The 22,317-nt window shown below is 41.8% G+C and overlaps 2 protein-coding genes across 3 annotated transcripts; one reads left to right on the top strand and one right to left on the bottom strand.

Annotated features, from left to right (window-relative positions):
- The first annotated feature begins 687 nt into the window (after positions 1–687).
- septin7b (septin 7b) lies at positions 688–18,793 on the top strand. Of its 2 annotated transcripts, XM_071924409.2 has the most exons (14): positions 688–771; positions 2,639–2,732; positions 4,639–4,745; positions 6,766–6,866; positions 7,033–7,167; positions 10,023–10,140; positions 10,801–10,893; positions 10,979–11,075; positions 11,569–11,620; positions 11,988–12,116; positions 13,358–13,378; positions 15,095–15,230; positions 16,358–16,500; positions 17,453–18,793. In XM_071924409.2, the coding sequence occupies exons 1-14, from the start codon at positions 757–759 to the stop codon at positions 17,490–17,492; spliced, it is 1,281 nt and encodes a 426-aa protein (XP_071780510.2). In that variant the 5' UTR covers positions 688–756; the 3' UTR covers positions 17,493–18,793. The 2 variants fall into 2 exon arrangements, with proteins under 2 accessions (XP_071780510.2, XP_071780511.2); XM_071924410.2 differs by lacking the exon at positions 13,358–13,378.
- On the bottom strand, positions 18,587–21,370 carry LOC139931048 (protachykinin). Its single transcript, XM_078287071.1, has 5 exons — positions 21,093–21,370; positions 20,431–20,536; positions 20,295–20,318; positions 19,630–19,686; positions 18,587–19,542 (listed from the first exon to the last, which is right to left on the bottom strand). The coding sequence occupies exons 1-5, from the start codon at positions 21,189–21,191 to the stop codon at positions 19,532–19,534; spliced, it is 297 nt and encodes a 98-aa protein (XP_078143197.1). The 5' UTR covers positions 21,192–21,370; the 3' UTR covers positions 18,587–19,531.
- Between the last annotated feature and the right edge of the window lie 947 nt (positions 21,371–22,317).

Below are 22,317 nucleotides of genomic sequence, written 5' to 3'. Positions count from 1 at the left end.
TCCCACAGCACAGCAAACTAGCAGAATACAGTAGATTTGGATTCCTAAAGTCGCGTTATGTACGTTGCTTCATTAGATATCCTCAGTCAGGGATATAGGCTACATAGTTTAGTCCTGATACAGCAGACAAATGAGAAAAGACAATACTCAAAATTCTTCTCTTTTCAACCAATCCAAGTGAGCAATGTTAACGAGTCCTGGTCACCATGGATACAACAGACGCTCTTCGCATTCCGTCACCAGAGAATTCTGACATTGGAATGTCGTCGGATTGCTCTGTCACCAGCAGATGTAGAAGCACTGTAAATTAAGCTAACAAAAATAAAATGTAAAATAGGTGTAGGCAGAGTGAATCTAAGTTTCTGCCAAATGGACTTATGTGAACTGACCATGGCCCTGCAATTAGTTTATTAAAATGAATGATGGTGTTAACATTATTAGATTTATACAAATAGTAGTCGCACATGTTCAGCAATAAAATTGTTTCACATGAAAGGGGCAATGTGAATAGTCTTGCTAGAATAAGTGGTTGTCGCGAGAACCTATCAAGACTGAAAAAAATTAGATGTTATCGCGAGGCTACTCTCTGCGCTTCCTTTTACGATTCACGTTGGATTTACGCCTGTCTTTTGACGTACTTTCAGTGTGCACAAGCGGCATTACGTGCACCATATTGCGTATCTCAAGCAAGTAGTAAGAAGGGGAATGTCGGGTTGTGAATGATCGGTTTTTGAGGCGGCAGGGAAAGGCAACGTTATGGGTGAGACTACTGTATTCCGCTACTGTCACTATATATTCAGAAAACAGTGTTGGTTTTGCAGCGGTAGTAACTGTTGTTTGCACCAGATTGGTTATTTAGATAATTTGGCTTTGCCACTACTGAGCTTCTACAGTTGTCTGAGCAACCAACGCCCAGTCGTCCGCCACCAGTTGGATGTGTTGCTAACGTTAGCTAGCTAAATATTAGCCTCGGGTTCGTTAGCTGGCAGCATAACCCAACGGGAGTGTCATTTCCTGTCTTTAGCTAGCTTTGTAGCAAACTATTTAGCCAAGTAAGCATTTGTGTCTGGCATTAGCTAACATAATTAGCTATGCTAGCGCTCATGTTAGGGGTCAATTCAACTGTTTTGACGAGCTAGCTAGCTCACTAACGCTAATTTAGCTAACTAGCTAACTCAGTGTCGTATGTTGGATTACAGCAAACGTTAATGCTAACTTGTCTGAGCTTTGGGGAAAACGACATTCACCAATGTTGCTGACTTGTGTGTGTTCAGTTAGCTTTATACTTGGCTGTTTGATTTCATTTACGTGAGATAAATTAGCCAGAATACAGTCAAGATAGTGAACACTACATGTCTGTATGAAGAGTGTATCCAAACCAAAGGCTAGGCTTTGAGATCAATTTCCGTGGTGTGTGTGCGTGTGCGCGAGCGTGTGTCAGAGAGGGGGCTGCATGTGTATGTAGTTAATACACGTTGATGCATTGGCCATGGTGGTAGCATATAGCTAGAGATCAAATCAAAATCAAAAAGTAAGGCCCTGTGTTTGGAAGAGATGTGGAGGTTAGAGATATAAAGGGCACGTCTGCCCTGTAATCTGGATTAGGCTGGATCTGGGACCAGAGTCCTTTGGGTCAGTGTTGGTGTTTTGACTTTGTGTAGCTCACTGGTCACTGATTGTGATCTCTCAGCATACCCAACATTTCTTTCAAACGGAAACAATGAAAGCGATGTGCTGTTGAAGAGAGTCTATTCAGACCTACACAAGCAAACTGTAATTCGTCCTCCACCTGTCACCACTTCCTTTAGCAGACCTGACAGGCCCAACCAAAAGGAAACAGACACACACATATTCATATTGCCACGGTTTGTTTCCCCACTGTGTTGCATGCACAATTCAAACTGTGGTCGAAGATGACCAGCGGTGATTTTCTAGATCTCACATTTGCAGAAGTGCAGATAGTGTTGGACAAACTGAAGCAGTAGGATGCTGCTGACAAGAAACTGCGTATCCTGTAGGCAAATCAGCATACTCTGAGGTCGTAGCATCATTCAAAAGACATGTGGGCTGCTGTTGTAGGCAGGAGATGCTCTAGCATAAGAGGCAGAAATCCTCTCCTAGCTGCAGGCAAGAAAAAACACCAACAGTGAATGGGCCTTGCTTGATGGTGCTACTGACCTTAAAGGAGCAAGTGGAGTGGAACATGTATCACACTGGCCAACTATCTGTGCTGTTATGCTAGCTCAAAGCATGAATCACTTAGCCCCAAGCTTTATGGCTTGTGAAACTGATTCTGAATGGATTGTTTGTCAAATGCCTTGAGATTGATTCTCCGTTGCATTTTGTTTTTGTGTCCTCTCCCTTTTGCTTTCTGACCCTGGACACGCTGCCTTTTCCTGCATGTTGGAACCACATCGCATTGATCTACACAAAACAGCTGTAAGTATTGAAATGGTCTATATGAATGGAGCGACTGGACTTCAAAAGATAGGGTCTGCCATGTCATTCAGGCAGCATGGGAATAGGGCAATTGAGACTCTGTTCTTTTAAGCCTGGTAGCGTAAGCGGGGGGTTGTAAGGTTAAATTTCACTATGGTATTGATGTTTGTATTTTTTTACAATCTTCCAGCAGCAGAAGAATCTGGAGGGATACGTGGGCTTTGCAAGCCTGCCCAACCAAGTGTACAGGAAGTCTGTGAAGAGGGGCTTTGAGTTCACCCTGATGGTCGTGGGTAAGAAGAACACACGCTGCTCAGCCCTCAGTTTGCCCTTGTTTTATTTGAATCATTTCATTGTATTCATTGCGGTTCGCATTTTAAAGACTTGCATTGTGGTTTGTTATTGAGAGAGAGAGAGAGAGAGAGTGCGAGAGAGAGTGTGTGGGTGTGTGTGTTTTACATGTTTGTGTGTGAGTGGGGGTGAGAGAGAGTGTGTAACCACATTTATGCACAAGGGACATGCTTACAGCTCTGTAGTTTTAATCATGGAGTCAGAGGGGAGAAGAACATCACAGTGCCTTTTATTTGAGTTCACCTTGAGCTCCTTGACGCTCTGTCTCCCAGAACAGAAACATTTAGATTGGATCCACTCAGCGAATCAAAAATATAAGCATTCTTTTGAAACCCTTGGATGTGGTTGGTTGACACTGGGCCAAGATCTTCCTTGGCTAATCAGTCCCTGTTCGGAGGGAAAATGTTTCCTCGGGTCAAAACTATTTCCTGTGGTGGGACCAACAGAATTTGTCCCCGGCGTGCCTCTAAGAATAGCGCATCTCCCATTGCGCTCACAACAGTCAGCTTCTTTACAGCCTATTGGCTTACAATGCGGCTGATAAACCTCAGAAACAGCACTTATTGTTTGTGTGCAGTCTCATCATTTCTGTTACCAGGTGCATACATGAGAACGGGCTCTGCCTTTAACAAGACACTTAAATTTAGCCAGCTCATGTCCCTTGAAATGTCCTTAAAAGGATGCTGGATGCTGACCAAGTTGTCTGCTGGGGTTTGTGAATGCTTTACTGTGTTTGCTACAAACAAATCAGCCATTAGCGTCATTTTCGGGAGTAACTGCAGAAACGATAGGAATGACATTCGCATTGAACAACAAGGAAAGGAGAGGATATCCTTTGGGCTTGTTAGTCATTAACTGTCATTGTTTTTATGGTATTGCTCTCTTGCATGGACACACACACACATACACACATGATTCAGCTTTCCCTGGCTCTGAGGAGCTGTGCGCCCACATGTCCCCGCCGTGCAAGGCATTGCATCACCAGCGTGGTGTGAAAGAAGAAAGGAAGGTGGAGGAGAGAGAGGAGGGAGAGAGCGGGAGAGGGAGGGAGGACTGGTATTATCAGCAGCGACTGGCACATCTCCCCATGCCTCACGAAACACATGACCCACCAACCTGTTCAGTTTCACACAGTTCAGAGCAGTGGATTTCACAGGCCTGTCATCACTTTACATTGTAGCACGTTTAACATGCGCACACCCATAGCACACAGTTACATGCCGCCCATAAGATTGCAGCACCATGTATGAGAAATAAATACTACAGCCTCAACACAGTAGCCCTTGACTATAACCCTGGTGTAAACGGTGGCTCGTTAAATATCGACTTGTGGCTACTAGCCAAAGCGGGCAGTGCCAGTGGTAATTTCCACTGGCCTAATGATCCTTTTCATTGGGAGCTTGGAAACCGGGCACACAATGGCCGACCAAGCTTGAGGAGCCTCCCAGACCACACAGCCAGTCAGCTGTAGATAACAAGAGGCATTCTCTGTGTTGGTGTCTTATCCTCTTTACTGTTAACTCAGATGGATTAATGCTTCGGGACAAATGTCAATGTCTTTCCCAGTTAAAACGCATGACCTTTTGGTTGTCTTTATTGGCTGGGTTTTTAATTGTTTTAGCAGCTGGTATTGGATGCCAGCAGTGATCCTTGTGTGGGTGGAAGACAGGGGAACAGTTTATTTTTAAATGGTTTCATCCAAATCTTGCATTGCTTCTATCTCTATATTTATGCGTTTGAAGCAGTGTGAATAGTCTGGCCATCTTTCTAACTATAAAATAAGTGATACATGTCAATGTGCTCCCCAAATCCTGATTTGTCTGTCTTCTCCTTTTCCTCCGTTTCCAGGCGAGTCAGGGCTGGGAAAATCCACGTTGATCAACTCGCTCTTCCTAACAGACCTGTATTCAGCAGAGTATCCTGGACCTTCACACCGAATTAAAAAGACTGTGCAGGTACACTGGGTTAAAGGACTTTTAAAGGAATACACAGACTTTTTGTCAAATATCGTCTTTGATAAGCTTACTGTTATGTTTCAAGAAGATTTTGTTTCACCTCTGTTCGACCCAAATGTTGTACTCTTTTGTTCCATCAATTAAACATAAGTATGAGCATGTACCGTGGCACAGTGAATAAATACTGGATGCACAGAGGTGAAACTGCCACCAGTCTTGTTGTGATACAACACTAAGTAGATCAAATAGCAGAGTTGACAACCGCACAGTTGGAGCCAGGTTGGGAAATTAACACCGCCTGAATGCTATTACGTTTTGGCTGTGGCTGGTAAGGTTGTCTACTCTTCCAACAACTTTGGCCGGCATCCCAAACATTTATTTGATGTTTCATTTGAAAATCTATTAAGTCAGTAAAATAAAATATAAGTGGCTGCTGGGTGAAATTTGTATTTACCAGCAGCCGTCGCCAGTGAACAAACTGTGGTAATGACATATATAGGCATAAATAATTATCAGTTTATTTGAATGTGATCTCAGCTATCTGGCTCCCTAGTTGATCAGCTGCCATAGTCTCGTCAAAGGAGAATACAGTCATGTTAAACTTCTTGGCTTGCAAGTTAACATTAGCAAACAGTTTATAGAATATTCCATGCATACAATGAAGCACACGTATACAACACTGTGATTTATTATAATGCCAGAGAATGTGTTCTCTCAGAATCAAAAAAAGATTTATCTATGTATATATCACCATACATCAGTGTATTGCAGCAATTCATGCAAAAGAATCAATGAACAACCCCTGTTCTGCTGTGTGACATCATCCAAATTCATTTGCATTTGATAAGGAGAAGAGGATTAAAGATGAGACTAAGATGTGAAGATTCATAGTTAAAGTATTTTACTTTTTTTTTTTTTTTACAATAATACAACTTTTATTTACTTGAATTAATTAGATACTGCCCAATAAAGAACAGACTTGATTTGTAGAAAATGATTTTTACCACACCATGATGAAGTTTCATAGCACCCAGGTCTAGAAGAGTGAAGTCTCTCACCCTGACTGACATGAATTGGCTCTTGAAGGCCGCGGTGCTGTGGTGAAGAGTTAGGTCCTCACCCTGATTTAAACATATCAGATTCACCGTCAGCCCCTGCCATAAATGCCTTTTATGTTTATCTTCCCTAATTATGTAACGTCGTCCTGAAACTTAAGTGCCTCAAGTGCCGTACTTTATCTGTCTGGCTCCTGACTGACAACACTGCTATCTCCAGATGCTCCTGTGTTTTTCTGGTTCCCCAGCATAGTTAACTAATAGCACAGTGTGGGGCGGCGTGTTGCTACACGCTGCTATGCCTCCGCGTCACTGGTTTCTATGCAGTATACATGGTCAGTGTCTGCTTCTGTATGTACCATATAAGGACAGGGATGCAGAACAGGCCGTGTCTGACAGTGATGATGATTTGGCACTGCTCCTTCCATATAGTCTTGGCACTGTTTTATTTTTGTTGAATAACTAAATCAGACGTTTTGGTTTGAAAGTGATAGTTTATGAAAAAAAGTACGTAGAGCTGGGCGATATGGTTGAAATCAATATCACGATAATCATACGTTTTTTCAATATCAATATATTTCACAATATGGCTCATGTACGCAAAATCACATGTTAAATAATCAAATTAATATTCATCCCATTGAACTGAATGGTAATGATAGGTGTGATGTCAAACAAAACTGACATTTTCGAATAATGTTCCTTAAAATGTTTCATACCTCATTTTGTTAAGAGTTTTTAAATAGAAATTGCTAGTTATCATCAATTTAGACAGCAGAATTGTGCGTCACAATATCCCAAAATCACTGTATCATCACGATATGATAATATTGAACTATCGCCCAGCCTTAAAAGTGCCACAATGCTGTGTCATGACGAACGATATTAGACGACGGATGCGTCTTTCTCAAATCTTTCAGCAGAATTACTGAAATTAACTTTGCCCATCCTTTCTTCTCTGCCAGGTGGAGCAGTCGAAAGTTTTAGTAAAGGAAGGTGGCGTTCAGCTCCTGCTCACGATAGTCGACACCCCGGGGTTCGGAGATGCCGTAGACAACAGCAACTGGTAAGGATCCCCTCCATTTTGGCTCAGCACAGATCATTTACCTTCATTCGTAACACCTAAACATCCATCTTGCTTGAAAGCTACTGTCCACCACTGTCAACATGTGGCCATTTTGGGTCTCTGTGGGGGTTCGGTTTCCTGACTGTGACTGTAATGTGTTGTGCAGCTGGCAGCCAGTTATCGATCACATAGACAGCAAGTTTGAAGACTACCTGAACTCGGAGTCACGGGTGAACAGACGCCTGATGCCCGACAGCCGAATCCACTGCTGCCTTTACTTCATCGCCCCGTCGGGACACGGGTGAGTCTGGGAGAACAGTATGTGTAACAACAATGCCTTTTTGGTGGATGCTTAAGCGACGCAGGAGAGGGGGAGGGAGAGAGGAAAGGAATGGGAATAGAGGAAGGAAAAGGTTGGAAGGGTAGAGGTGAGGTAACACTGGGAGGAAATGGGGCAAAGGAAGAGTGAAAAGGGGGGGAAATGAGTATCCCAAAGGTCAGAGAAACAGGTTTGTGACTGGAGGGTTGCCAGTTTAGATCCTCATACCATCTGGAAGTAAATACAGCTGTTCCCTCCCTCAACATCTGCTGTCAAACCGCCGTTGAGCAAGGCACTGAACTCCCAACTGCATCTGGATCAGCTCAGCGGCCAACAGCACAAAGCTGTGGTTGTACTGGGCAGCCTCCTAGGTGTGTGTGCGTGTGTCTGTATACAGTAAATGCGTGTATTGTGTCACCCTCCCTCCCCCTGTAACTACTCCCCCCAGGCCATTGCTGTAACTAAAAATCTCTTCTCAGCCAGCCTTGTCTCGTTAAATAAGGGTTAAAACTGGAGGGCTGTAAAGGAAAGGAAGGAGGGAGCATGACCCATTTGGAGAGAGAGAGGGAGAGAGAGAGACACACAGAAGAAAGAGTTGGCCGAATTCCCAGCAGATGACACTGATAGCCAAATGTTTCATAAAGCGATGACTATGTGGAATTTAGTCGTTTATGTTTATTATTCCACAAGCAGCCAGGCCGCCTTGTACAGCAGACTGCTCGGTTATGGCAGTGGTAAATTGTCGTGATGAGGGCGGCTGCACAAGCTGTGCTGTCGTGCTTTTTTCTTGCCTTTTTGTCAAGAAGTGTGTGTGTGTGTGTGTGTGTGCGTGCGTGCGTGTGTGCGTGTGAACACATGCACAGTTCTACCCACAAAGCAAAAGAGCAGAAACTGTGTGAGTAGTGAAACTGAGAAAAGTGACATCAGAGTTTATTTCCTGTCCCTACGAAGCTAGCTTGGTGCACAGTCAGATAGTAAATGATTTAGACGGATGCATGGGTATAATTTATCTTAATGTGAAATCTAGGCCCTAGTCTTTGACCTTTTTAAAACACACAACAAGTAGCTTCTGCTGTTGGCCTTTGTAGGGCAGAATAGTATGTGTTTGTGGCTGCCGTGTCTCGATTTGTGTGTATGCAAATGCTCAGCGTGTGCTCACATGCCCTTAAAACATGACATACTGTAAACAGTGAAGAAGCCTCTGTCCTCCTTTCTGTCCTCTTTCTCCCTCCCATCCCTCCCCAATCTGTCCATCCTCTATGAGACATTGTGTTTGTACAAGCCTGCCCTCTGTACCCAGACATGCAGCACTCTAGCCTTGAGGATGAGTAGCTTATGCTCGCTCTCTCTCTCTCACTCTCTCACACACACACACACACACACACACACACACACACACACACACAGCATCCCCTCACAACACCAGCTGACTGCTCTCACGCACCAGCACAATGACCCCCATCACTGAAAGCAGGACTCAGCAGAGACAATCTGGATTTTGAGCTCCCAGCTGAACTCTGGCGACTGTTTTTCCTGTGTGTGTGTGTGTGTGTGTGTGTGTGTGTGTGTGGAGGGGGGGGGGGGGGGTTAAGGAAATCACTCTCCTTAGTTAATCATCAATCATGCATTTAAACCCAATTATGAGAGTTTTGTTGGACCTTGTGAACACTAGTGATGGTGATGTGTATTTTGAGGCGATGTGCTGCTTCCTTGTGATTGGCAGAGCAATGCTGTGGCTACGTGCGAGACACACAACCCACTTCAACCACTCAAAACAACAACAACAACAACAACTGTTTCATGGCCTTTTATGACTCAGGAAGATTTTTCCAGAATATCTTGCCAGACTGCCATAAGAGAAGATGAAGATGAGATTATATTTTCTTAACAAAATACAGGGCAAAAAGCAATGCAACCGATGTGATACTGAGTCCAAGTCAAACACAGCCAACAATGGCCATGCTTTCTCATTACTACCAGCTTATTGCTTTAGAAATTATAAAGATTAGTCAGACCTCTCATAGCCAGACAGTTTTCCATATTTGGTTTGGCTTCATTTTATCCCTGTGTTATCTAAAAAAAAAGAGCTTGCCAAGGGACAGTGATTGTTATATTTCAAGCCAAAAGCCAGTCAACCCCCCCCCACCCCCCACCCCCTCCCAACACTAGCTTTGTCTCCCATTGCCCATTTGCAAAGCCACCAAGCATCCTAACTCCATTACAGTGCACCTTCTCCGCCACAGTTTGATTCGTTACATGGTACTTTCTATTTAACTTAATAATAAACTGCATTTCTAAGTGATGATAATAGATTGGACAGCCTGGTGAATCAGTTTTGAATTCAAGGTATCAAATCGCTGTAGCTATCCAAATTAAATAGAAAATTTTCTCATTCAGTGGCAATACAGTATATTCATTAGTGTGTGTGTGTGACGCAGTCTACAGATCATTAATTCTGTTGACTTCACACAAAGCAGTGACCTCCTAAAAAAAGTAGTGGGAGGCCCATTTGACCCCGTCCAAAATCATCCGGGCTAACTATGGGTCATGATGACTGACAGTGGGTCATGATACGATACGATTTCATACCTCGCACAGTATCTATTATATATAGTACGTATTTAACTTTTTTTTGGGGGGGGGAGGGGGCAGGATAGTTCAAAGTAGCGACAGACAGGAAAGATTAGGAGAGAGAGGGAAAAGACATGCGAGAAATGTCCTGGACTGGATTCGAACCCAGGACGTCACGGTTACCACTGAGACCACTGAGCCACCAGGACGCCCCATATACAGTACATATAAACAGCATATAAACCTGTGTGTTTGTCTCCCTGCAGACTGAAGCCCCTGGACATTGAGTTTATGAAACGGTTGCACGAGAAGGTCAACGTCATCCCGCTGATCGCCAAAGCAGACACCCTCACCCCAGAGGAATGCCAACAGTTCAAGAAGCAGGTCAGTGGTTTCCACAGCAGCGTACTACTGTACCAAAAGTATCCGGGAGGGTTTTCTTTACCGTGGTCACGGGTACGATGGTGACGCAGCTCGATAAAGAACAGCCTCTGTGCTGTCGAAAGGTTTTCTTCAAAGTTGTACACATACGTACAAATAAAAAAAAAAGAGAAAGCAAGAAAGGTTGCTAACAATCTCCAGCAAGAGTTTTAGCATAGCAACCAATTCCATTTTTCCACTTTGCTTTTGTGTGATGTGCCATGCTTTATTGGACTTACCAACATGGTCGGTACACGTCTTTGACCAATCATATTGCTTTGCTAAAACTGACCGGGCCAATAAGTCAATAATGTAAAGTATCTGTCTTAACTCTAGCTACATTGAGGAGGATTTGTTTTATATGCTTTCGATATCTGTTGGTTGAAATTAAAACAGAATTCACCAAAACAAAGAAGTCACTGCACACTCGTAGCCCTGATGAAAACAATGCTTTCATTCAATGCATTAAAAAAGCTGAACATTGCGACACAAGAACGTCTTCATCCAAGCTCTGTCTAGCTGTGACCAGCACCTCAACACCCCAGGAAGGTGTTCTCTCTTCCTCTGCCAGTAGCTGCTGAAAGACCCTTCTCTCTCTCTCTCTCTCTCCCTGTTCTGCTCCAGATCATGCGGGAAATCCAAGAGCACAAAATCAAGATCTACGAGTTTCCTGAGACAGACGACGAGGAGGAGAACAGGCTGGTGAAGAAGATCAAGGTAAGTCACCTGCCAGGTCCACACGTCATGTTACACAGTTGGTTACAAACCCATATTTATTCTACCTTGCATTGCTCTGTTCCAGGACAAGTTGCCGCTGGCTGTAGTAGGGAGCAACACCATCATCGAGGTGAACGGCAAGCGGGCCAGAGGGAGGCAGTATCCCTGGGGTGTGGCAGAAGGTACGAAGGTTTAGTTTAGTTTAGTCAGATAAATATTTGCACAGTGAATACATGGATGATAAGCAATTTAACCGCTTGAACAGTTTAAACTGTTAAACAATTGAAACCCAGTGAAAGAAACCCAGAAAGAAGTGACATAACTTAAGAATTTGTGCAGGTAATAAAAACACCAAGGGACTTTAAACAAAACATATTACCAAAAAAAATACAAAAGAAACAAACAAACAAGATGGAGAAGAACAGGGAAACAGTTTGCTTTCTCCAGCTGATATCCTTTAAAGGCTGTAACACAACTTTTTTGTAGCAACTTTACAACAATAGAATTTAGTGCCATGTAATCAGTTCATAACTGTTGAGTTGTCGCCCAGTGTATCAGACTTAAGGAGGTACTTGCTACTTGGTAAGATACAAAGGAGGTTTTAAATATTTTTTGATGATGGTTGTCCAAAAGAATACAATGGATGACTGAATAATATTTTTTATCTCTTCCCAGTTGAAAACAGCGACCACTGCGACTTCACCATCCTCAGGGACATGCTCATCAGGTACTGAAACGACGACTGTTCTCTCAGTAGGAAGCCGAATACAAAGAGGATCAGGCACAAATATCAAGTTTAATAAATGAATACTCAAGTGGGCCAGACAGTTAATTAAACATGGGGTCTTTAAGGACCGTTTAACTGGTTTCTGAGGAAAGCAGTGTTGAGTACTCCACTAAAGATCTACTTTTTGTATAAGGGTAAATTAGTCTGTCAGGTGTTCTTGACTCTGTGTGTGTGGCTTACAATACGTAGTAGCTAAAAGAGCAGTTGAGGTATAGGCCTTGCAGAACAAACCACCACACCACAAGTGGCAATGGAATAAACCACTTTTTCTATTTTATTGTGTTGATTCTTTGTCGTCCATCCCTAGAACTCACATGCAGGACCTGAAGGACGTGACAAACAATGTTCACTATGAGAACTACCGCAGCAGGAAGCTTGCCGCCGTCACCTACAACGGAGTGGATAACAACAGGGCTAAAGGCCAGCTGTCCACCAAGTAAGTCCTGGGCAGGGTGTTGGTGTTCTGGATAAAGATGGTAGTTGTAGACTGAACTTTTTAGTTGGCTTATACATCCCAGTATTCACCAGCTACTTTGACTATTTTACCTGCCAATTCGATTTTTAGAATAGAATCGGTCCTCCAAATGATGGTTGGTTACCTGCCAAAGAGGCCCAACGTGCCAGCCATCAGTGTGGGAAATTATCACCAGCCGCTTGCCAGACGCTGCTAAATTTTGGCTGCGGCTGGCGGGTGTGTCTGCTCTACCAAAAACTGGTAACCAGCCATTATTTGAAGTCTATTTTCTGTTCTAAAAATCTAATTGGGTAAAGTAATGGCAGGTGAATATTGGAATTTGTAGACAGAAGAAAATTGTTTCCTGCCCTGCAAGCCACTGCCAACATTTAATTCATCAGCACTTCTTTTTTAGCTTTTGTTAATCAGGCCCATATTCAGAAACTACCCAAACAACAACACGGTGCATCTGAAAGTTCATGGTACATACTATTTAGGATTATTTTCAGCATGCTGTATGGAATTCCCCATCCTTTCCTACAGGTGCTGATGTTTTGTTATGTGTTGAGATTAATGTGTTCATATAGTAAGTTCATGTAGTATGTTTTCTGAGCTTTCAGATGGACCTTTTCCCAGTTGCATGTGTTGATCTGAATGGGATGAATATGTTCCAGTGACATGACTGCTATTTATTCATCTACATTAAGTGACTGGAATATTGAAGGCAAATTTTGGAGGATGATTTTTGACAGTATTCAGTCACTGCCCTTTGTCCTCTGTCTTGTGATATTCGAGTGACACTCATAATGGATTTTACTATTGTTGTAGCCTGCCATTGTGCTACTTTTTCATATAAATACATCCCTCATGTCATATTGGTAAAATTTGTACCAATGTTGCTGCATTTTCATTCATATGGACATAAGCAACTGGCTCTAACTCACCAAGCTAAAACTGTTGCTCTTCAGCTAAATCGAAGCCTCACACTGCTGACGCTAACACACAGCTAAACATATTATTATATTACAAACTCTACTAATGTATTTGACACCAAGCTCACAAAGTGAATATTGTTATTTTTTTCCCAAGCAGTCATTTTTCCGTTTGCACTGAAAAAGTAGTTGGAAGCGCAGACCACAGTTGGTAGACTGTAGCTCTATTTTAGTGCATGATCTCATCACTGCATGCTGTGTGTGTGTTTGTGTGTGTTTCTGTTTTTTTAGACTTGACACAGTTGAAGGAATGTAAGTGGTCATTTTTTACTGTTTTTCAGACCCTCCTGTCAGATCTCTATTTGTCTGTACCCTGCTTCTTTTGTCCCCCATTGGCTCCATTTGGGAATCCTCTCTCTTCCCCCGTTGACAAGGGTCTGCTTTCCCCTCGCTCTCCTCTGTCGGTAGATGTTTCCAGGATTCACTCAAAACGCGGGAACATTGCGAGGAAAAATGTTCATCAGTTGCCACGCTTGTAAATTAAAGCGAATCCTCGTGAAATCTAGTTTGATGGCTGTGAACGTAATGGCTTTAATTTTTCTCCAACAAGAAAGGGTTTAATTTTTTCCACTGGTATATTCATCACTGCTTCCAACTATCTCTGCCATTAGCCCAGCCTGGATTAATAATAGAGACTTGTCATGGGATGTTTGGAGTGGTTACCAGTGATTATGAGGGGAATACCACCATGTTGGACGACTGACAGCAAAAGTAAAGCTACAGTATAAAACTTTTTCCCCCTTGAGGCAGTGAAGTGCTTGCTAGTCCCGCCTCCCTCCCTCAGTTGGGCAAGTTCCCGCCCCAACACTTGTCACTCAACTTGATGAGCTGTCTAGTTTGAAAAGGCATCAGGTGTTGAAAAAGTAGACAGAAACTAGGCATTTTCTGTGTTTTGCCAGGGAGGAACAGGTAGTAGTGTCTCTGTGTAGATTCATTTCAGTCATCCAGGTAGTAAGATGTCCAAAAAATAAAAAACAAAATCCACTGGACTTAAAATTAAGACGTTAAAGACGTTTCACAAACTCATCCGAGAGGCTTCATCAGTTCTATTGAGCGGTGGGGAATTCCCTGAGTCCAGTGGATTTTGTTTTTTATTTTTTTTAGACAACATGCAGTAGTGTTACAATCCTTGCTTTTGTCATCACTCCTCCAACACGGTGGTACATCCCTCGTAATCACAGGTAACCTCTCTCCAAATATTCTGCGGCAGATCTCTCTATATGCTCATGCTGCCAAAAAAAAACCCCACCCTGGTAAACATTACTAACATTTAACTCAGTACCTCCTCTAACCACCAGCGTTCACGGGTTTCTTGGTATTCTCATACCGGCTCTCTTAGGCCTCCCGCTGTCGGTCGGGTCTCCTCTTCCTCGTCGCAGCCCTGTTGGATCCTGTCATTCCTACAACTCTACCTCTTGCTCTGTTTCCCTCCTATACCCCTACATGTTTCCCTGGGAAATAAGGGCTAGTGTTGTCACGATAGCAGAATTTTGACTTTGATACCAATACTAAGGTCAATATTTTAAAATTTGATACTGCTGCAAACAAGAAAAACCATCAAGCAACGTGTTACCCACTTGACTTGGGACAGCTTTGTGTAGCAACACTTGTACAGGAGTTTTGATGTCGGTTGAGTGTCCATCTTTGTCGGCTCTGTAAGTGAAATAGTTCCATATTTGTCTACGTCAATTCTTCTTCTTCCTCCTCCAACTATTACAATCAGCACGTATACACCCTCTGAAGGTGTTGCTGAATTAGGTTGCAGAACAAATTGAGTGAAAGTATTGAAAGTTTATTAAATTCAGTCTTTCGCAACGGTATTGAAATTTTGGTTATCGTGACAACACTAATAAGGGGTGGCATTACTCTTCATGATGTAGCTTACTGGTGAAGAGGTCGGTGCTGGTGATGCAGTGTAGTGCTAATCTGAATCTGTGTGTGTGTGTGTGTGTGTGTGTGTCCATGCAGAAGCCCCCTGGCCCAGATGGAGGAAGAGAGGCGAGAGCACGTGGCTAAGATGAAGAAGATGGAGATGGAGATGGAGCAGGTGTTTGAGATGAAAGTCAAGGAGAAAGTGCAGAAGCTCAAAGACTCCGAGGCGGAGGTAACACACTCTCTCTCTCTCTCTCTCTCTCTCTCTCTCTCACACACACACACACACACACACACACACACACAGTCACACAGTCACACTAAGTGCATGTCCTTGTCACGTATCTCTAGACACTATCTTTCCTGTCTAGTTTCGCTTCCTCTTGCGCTGAATACTGACAGTTTTCAGAGGCTTTTAAGTGTGAATTGGCCGTGCGAGTGTGTCGTTGGTTGTGTAAATGGATGTTCTCTTTGTCAGTTCCCTTTTTTGTGTCTGTGTGATATTTAGATGAGGCTTAGATGTGTTTGTTCCTGTGTGATTATGAAAATATGAATTCACATATTTCTCAGTCTTTGTGCTCATAACACTGCATATTTTACACAGATTTTGCACATATACAGTTATGTGTCCACGATTGTCAGCATGTGTTTGAGGGAACATGTCTGTTTACACACGGTGTAATATCTGTAGAGCACATGCAACCGCTATTCAAAAAATGAAACCTGGACGCCAAAAATACGCCTAATTTTGGCACTAAGCTCTTTGATAAATATTCACATTGTGTGATGAGAAAATTGATAGCAGCAGATTAATTTAAAGGCCTGATGTATCTCAGAGTTTCCCTACCATTGAATAGGTGTGGTGGGTCAGCCTGCCTTAAAGAGCTGCTAACCCTAAAAGAGTTTCATTAGTCTGGGTTTCAGTGGAGAGTTTTAGTGTCCCATGATGGTCTAAATGCTGTTTCAGAGGATTTTCCACCCTGACAAGAATACGATACCAGGGGAACACACTGGCATGAAAATGGTCGAATTTAAAGATACTAAATAATAGTCACAAAACATTGATTATCTACAACTACAGTCTTATTGCCTTCAAAAATCCATACTGATCAAACAACTATTCGGGACGATGCAAAAGTAGCTTCTATCTCCATTAAACATACAGGGTTTGCACCGCAGTGAGCTTAAAACTGCTACCAATCTTGTCGCACAACTGTACTGTATCTTGATCAACAAGCTTATTGGCAAAAAATTTGGTACTGACTGTTTTGCGTTTTGTTTTGACCGCACACATTGACGATGCTTTCCATATAAACCTGCTGGCATCCCGCTGACTCCCCCTCTCTGCTGTCCCTGCAGCTGCAGCGGCGTCATGAGCAAATGAAGAAGAACCTGGAGGCCCAGCACAAGGAGCTGGAGGACAAGAGACGCCAGTTTGAGGAGGAGAGGGCCAACTGGGAGACCCAGCAGCGCCTGGAGCAGCAGAAGCTGGACGCCTCCAGGTACGACTCGCATTCTTCAGACTTTTTATGTTTTGGCTTTTTTCGACAAATCTGTGTTTGTTTGTCAGCATGTAAAGTTACAATGCCTGCTTAGGGCGTTTTCCTGTCAGGGTAGGGAACTCATTTGAATACAACCTTCAAATGTTTGGTCGTTACTGAAAGACTGACTGTAGACCATACAAACTTGCCAGACATGGTTAATATTTAGCTAAATGTGGCTGGTGCTTGGTGTTCATTTCTTGCCTTGGTTACTATTTGTGTTGTCATTATGTTTATGCACCAAAGTGACCAAGACAAATCCAATACATTTATGATACTTGGCAATTAAAGTGACTCTAATTATCTGTCAATCAAAGGCCCTAGGAACCTTGGATGGTAAAGATGATCTCGTGTTTACATGGATATGCATCTTTCTATGCCAGTTTTATAATATTTGAGCTGATAGGGGGACACGCGTTTATTTTCAACAAAGATGAGGTCATACCCAGGGCAGGAAACTCCATTTCCACAGACCATAATGGCTTTTGTATGCCAAAATTCAACTTTCACTATTCTACTAGCCAACTGGATTTTTAGAATAGACTCCTAATGATATGATGGTTGGGTATCTGTAAAAGTAGCTGGTAGCATAGACCGACATACTAACACAACATGTGGCAGGTAGTAATTTCTCAGCCATGGATGGTCAGACAAATGTCATATTTACACTGCTTTACAGTATATAGGCAGCATATACTCAGGAATAGAGCATATATACAGATTAGTATTGTGCGGGCTCTTTCCTATTTTTATGAGAGTCGTTTAGCCCAGCACCTACAAAGTGATGTTTGTATTTTTTCCTTTATCTTTGTACCAGTTAATCTCCAAGAAAACAAGAGTTGAAAGTTGAACATGTTATTTAAATTAAGTTACTAATAATGTTTGTGTGTGTGTTTTCTTTTCCCCTCTGCAGGACTCTGGAGAAAAACAAAAAGAAAGGCAAGATCTTTTAGAAGACAGTCGGCTGGACCACCCCAAGTCAACTTACTATTGTTTGCCAACGTTGCCAGTCAGGACACCAGTGTGTGGCACTGACACCCCCCCCTCCTCCTCCTCCTCCTCCTCTTCCTTCTCCCCCCTTTTCTTCTTCCCCCTCTTCCTCTCTCCTTCCTCTCTCTGTTTCTCCTCCATCGCCGGCACAGCTGCGGTCCTGCTCCCAGCCACTAGAGGGGGCACTTGGGGGTATTTTGGGGTATTAGGGGGGTATGAGGGGGGGGTCTGCATGTACTGTCAGAACCACCGCCAGAGAGCTCCCAGACTGCCTCGGGACTCATCCAAGGAATGTGTTTACCTTAACGACAAAAGAAACTTAACCCCGTCTTAGAAAGGCCAAACCCATATTATTATTATTATTATTATTATTATTATTATTGTTGTTATTATTATTATTGTTGTTGTTATTACTGAATACTGTCCCCGCCCCCCCACCCGCTGCTCTATCTTCCCTCCCAAGGTTGCTATTTAATGACTGATGTCTACAGTTTTATGCAGAGAAAAACAAAAAAAAATCCCCACACAAAACGTCTAACTGTTGTACAATCAAGTTCCGGTGAATTTTATTCGTTTTACAGGTAAAATGAAAGTTGCAGTATATATATAAATATATTAACCTGATCTTCCATGATGTATTAAAGTAAGAAGAGGACAAGGCATTAACTAAATCCTTTTTTTTTTTTTTTTTTTTTGTTACGAGTGTAACCAGTAAACTTTGCCCTCCTACCAACAGTGCAACATAGCCTAAAACAAAACGGTGTCAACATGAGACATGGGAAAAGAATGGATCAAGAAAAAGAATAAAAATGCACCTTGGGCTTTTATAAATTAAACATAAAATGGCTAATGCTTCTCTTTTTTTCCCAAAATGTAACGCTTTCTTTTCCTCTGTGTTTAGCTATTTCCACTAGCCTTGGACCACCATTTATAATGTCATAAGTGTTATATTTCACTTTAGTTTATTTTTATATATACCGAGCCAGCTGAAGTAAATAATAACTTCTTTTGTATGTGAGAATTCCTCAGAGACTGAGAGCGGCGTCCGCTGTTTAAAAAAACAAAAACAAAAACAAAAACAAAGCATTCTCTTTAAACAGCGAGCCGGGACGAAACAATATTTCAGTCTCTCTGCGGAAGTGAGATCAGTGGGAAATGAAGAGTCAACACCGCATTTTGCTTTGGCTATGTACTCCATCTCTGTATTTTTAATTTTATTTTTCATTTGTATTGTACAAAGTCACTTAATAAACCTGTGATGATACCGAGGAGTCCGATGGGTTTATTATGGAAATGATGGTTTAATGTATATGGTGTCATTTTGAGGTGATGCTATGAGGTATTACAGTGTTATATTTGATTTAGTGATGCATTTTTAAAAACAAACCCAATCTGTGGTGTAGATCAGTGGTTCTCAACATGGGGTCCGAGGACCACCAGGGGTCCTTGAGGGGGTTCCAGGGGATCCCGAGCAAATTGACTTCACCATTATTTAATTTACAAGAAGTTAACACAATTAGAGAAGAAAAAGACTATTTTGATCATAGTTTAACTGATATCTCTAACTGCAATACAGATTCTGGACAAAATCGTATCTAACAATAAAAATATTATAAGATTTGGGTCCGAAAGACAAAATCTCATCGAATGGGGGTCTGTGGCTCTAATGTGGACTAAATTAGGGGTCCTTGATATCAAAGAGGTTGAGAATCACTGGTGTAGATGGATTATTTTTCACTTCTTTTGGCCACATCACCACTAGATGGCACTACTTGGACAAATATTCTCTGAACATTGGCAGGAGGGTCAATTTCTCTTCAATTTATGCAGCTCATTTTGCAGCATGTAGATAATGTTTATATGATCATTCAAGACTTCCATGATAAAAAAAAAAAATGTGACATGCTGCCAAAAAAAACAAAAAAACATCAGATTTTATCGAAGCAGTGTGAAACCATGAAAACAAAGTGGATCCTTGGTGTCTTCTGGTCTGATGTGCAGCTCAGAGGGAACCTGCAGGGATGAAACCAGCTGTTAGAACACAGTCCCGCTGAAATGACACTTTAATATGATTTGTCAGTGTTGATGAATGAATCATACCTTCTCCCTCAAAACTCCTTTTCCCCATTAGTCCCACAAAGTTTTGGAATTTGTGTCCTGGGGATTACAGAAAATCCGTAAAAATCAATTTTCATGAAGTTACACCTTGTCACTGCTGTCACAACGCTACAGCGGGATGCTACAGCTGTGGAAATATCATTTTGGTTATATTGACTACATTACTACGAAACCAAACCCCTTAATTTTATCCCTGAAATGTCCTTAATTTCTCCATTACATAAACATGAATTATCCATTAAAAATAACATAGCTTTTAAAAAAAAAAAGTAAGGTTAGTAGGCTATCCTGGGTTTTTAAGGGATTTATTCATGGGTTGGTTCGTGGAGACACTAGAAATCAAGAGATTTTTTTAATGCCTTTTGTGCAGGTTTACAGGGTTATTAATGAGTTATTAATGGAAAGTTCCTGTCTCCCTGAATTTGACATTATATTAGAAAGTAAGCAGTCACACATTTAAGGGGTGTTTAAGATGGTTTTGATGGGGTCTCCTCCATTAATGACTCCCTTAACTCATTTTAAGGGGATTTTGCATAAATTAAGGGGTGATTTTAATGTAAATGTAAGGGTAGCCTATTTTAAGGGATTGCTGGTTCGTAGAGACATACTGTACATCCTGCTAAAAAATAATGAGAGAGGAAACTTACTCTTACGTGTCATCTGCGCTTTTGCTGCTTGGAGCAAAAAGAAAGGAATTCAGTTACTGATCATTAGACCTGGACGCAGCAAATCATAAATACAGTTAATATGTTAATGTGAAAGGGATTAAATACATGATCCCACCTGAGGCTTTCATGTTCCCCAGGAGACCGAGATGTTGGCGTGGTCTTGTTTTTCTGCCCATTCTGCTCAATATATCTTGAACCAGCTCAGAGTTTGGCCACTTACTCTGTATGCAAATATGAGAGAGAGAGAGTGAGAGAGAGAGAGAGAAAGAGAGAGAGAGAGAGAGAGAGAGAGAGAGAGATTAAATATAGCTGGATTCCCTTAGCCAGGTAACGTCAGTTAGTAGGCTATCTGGCGCGTTTATCTGTGCGTGTTAAAAAGTTGTATATTCTAAGTTATACATCATGTAAGTACATATATAAATCTAAAAATCGAATTATCTATTAGCTATATGTAATTTCCAGCATGCATTCATTTCAGTAAACATGCAGCAATATCTTACAAAATTGACCTACTCATTGAGTAGGTGTGGTGGGTCTCTGTCTTAAAGAGCTGCTGACACTAAAATAATTTCATCAGTCTGGGTTTCAGTGGAGAGTTTTAGTGTCCCATGATGATCTAAATGCTGTTTCAGAGGCTTTTCCACCCTGACAAGAATAAAACACTGAATATAGGCCTACACTATTTTTCAATTCTTGTCACTATTCTATTCAAGTCTAAGATGTTGGGGAAACATCCAAATGTTTGCACCCACTGCTAATATATTTAATAAAACTTACCTCTTCGACGCTCCTTCTCCAGTTGTCCAAATCCTTTTCTTGGCAGAAGACATTTGCCAAAAGGAGGAGAGCGATGACAACAAGTGTGACTATCCTCATTTCAAAACTGCCACCGCGCGTAATCTCACTCTAACGCCTTTGCATAAAAATGTTTAAACTGAAATCCGATTAGTCTCGTTTACAACGAAATAAATACACCGGTCTGCTGGATTATTTTAAAGGTTGATGGAGTGAACAACGACGCGTCTTCTCCATTGACGCGACATTCGGATCCCTCAACGCACCTTTGCGCGCACGGTGCTTTTACGCACGGCTGAAGTGGATGGATGTGGGTCGATGTTGTTCCCAGCAATTACTTTGAGTGTTGGGCTGGGCTTTAACTTGTTGACATGGTTTTCAATTACTGTGAAGCTCATGCCCCGCGCTCCCGAGAATATTACCTACATAGAATATGTCAAAACAAAAAGGCACCGATAAATTAGGATTTAGAGTTTCTGAACTTTTATTAAGAGTTAATTTAATACAGTCTATGAATATATGATTCCTCACAAATCAACAATTCAGAGTCAATCAATCAATCAATCAATCAATCAATCAATCAATCAATCAATCAATTCATTAATTGGAGTCAAAGATGACATTTTGGCCCAGTCAGATTAATGTAAATATCCTAGAGACATCATGACTAAACATAAGTATTGATCAGCATAAATGTACATCTATTAGAATAGAGTAGCAAGCAGTATTACTGTATTAAGTCTACTTGTTGCTGTGAGTTTTATTAATATCAGAAGAATACAGAAAGTAGAGTCGACCTCTATTAAAAAGTATAAAACCTCCACAAGCCTCGTTAGAAATGGCAACACGGAGCACAAGCACAATGGAAAATGATATATCCCTGACCTAATCATTAACCAGTGAGTCTGTGACCTTAATAAACGAACCACCATCGACCGATGATGCGTTTATTAGCATAACTAGAAGACACTTGGACCAACGCTGAACACTAACTTGCTGTTACACCCACATACATCAGTCCTACCACTCACATTATAAGTTAAATTGTTGCCTTTCCTTATTTTTCTTCTTTATGTTTCTTGGCCCTGCAACTAACCTACCCTTAGAAGTTGAAATCAAGTCTCTAACTCCATTAATTTCATAGTTATGGCTGAAAACGATAATACTCAAATGGTGGAAATCCCAGCTACTGATCACCACCAAATGC

The sequence above is a fragment of the Centroberyx gerrardi genome, chromosome 12 (assembly GCF_048128805.1).
Source record: "Centroberyx gerrardi isolate f3 chromosome 12, fCenGer3.hap1.cur.20231027, whole genome shotgun sequence".
In the NCBI taxonomy this organism is placed as follows: Eukaryota; Metazoa; Chordata; class Actinopteri; order Beryciformes; family Berycidae; genus Centroberyx; species Centroberyx gerrardi.
This window is presented reverse-complemented; position numbering and strand designations above follow the sequence as displayed.

What these genes read in the sequence shown, in the direction of transcription:
- septin7b (XM_071924409.2), top strand. An exon ending in GAATTAAAAAGACTGTGCAG is followed by an intron (nt 4,746 to 6,765) that starts GTACACTGGGTT and finishes CTTCTCTGCCAG; the next exon opens with GTGGAGCAGTCGAAAGTTTT. An exon ending in GCCAACAGTTCAAGAAGCAG is followed by an intron (nt 10,141 to 10,800) that starts GTCAGTGGTTTC and finishes GTTCTGCTCCAG; the next exon opens with ATCATGCGGGAAATCCAAGA.
- LOC139931048 (XM_078287071.1), bottom strand. Translation starts at nt 21,191, where the DNA reads ATGAGGATAGTCACACTTGTTGTCATCGCTCTCCTCCTTTTGGCAAAT. An exon ending in GGAGAAGGAGCGTCGAAGAG is followed by an intron (nt 20,537 to 21,092) that starts GTAAGTTTTATT and finishes ATTTGCATACAG; the next exon opens with AGTAAGTGGCCAAACTCTGA. An exon ending in AGCGCAGATGACACGTAAGA is followed by an intron (nt 19,687 to 20,294) that starts GTAAGTTTCCTC and finishes TGTAATCCCCAG; the next exon opens with GACACAAATTCCAAAACTTT.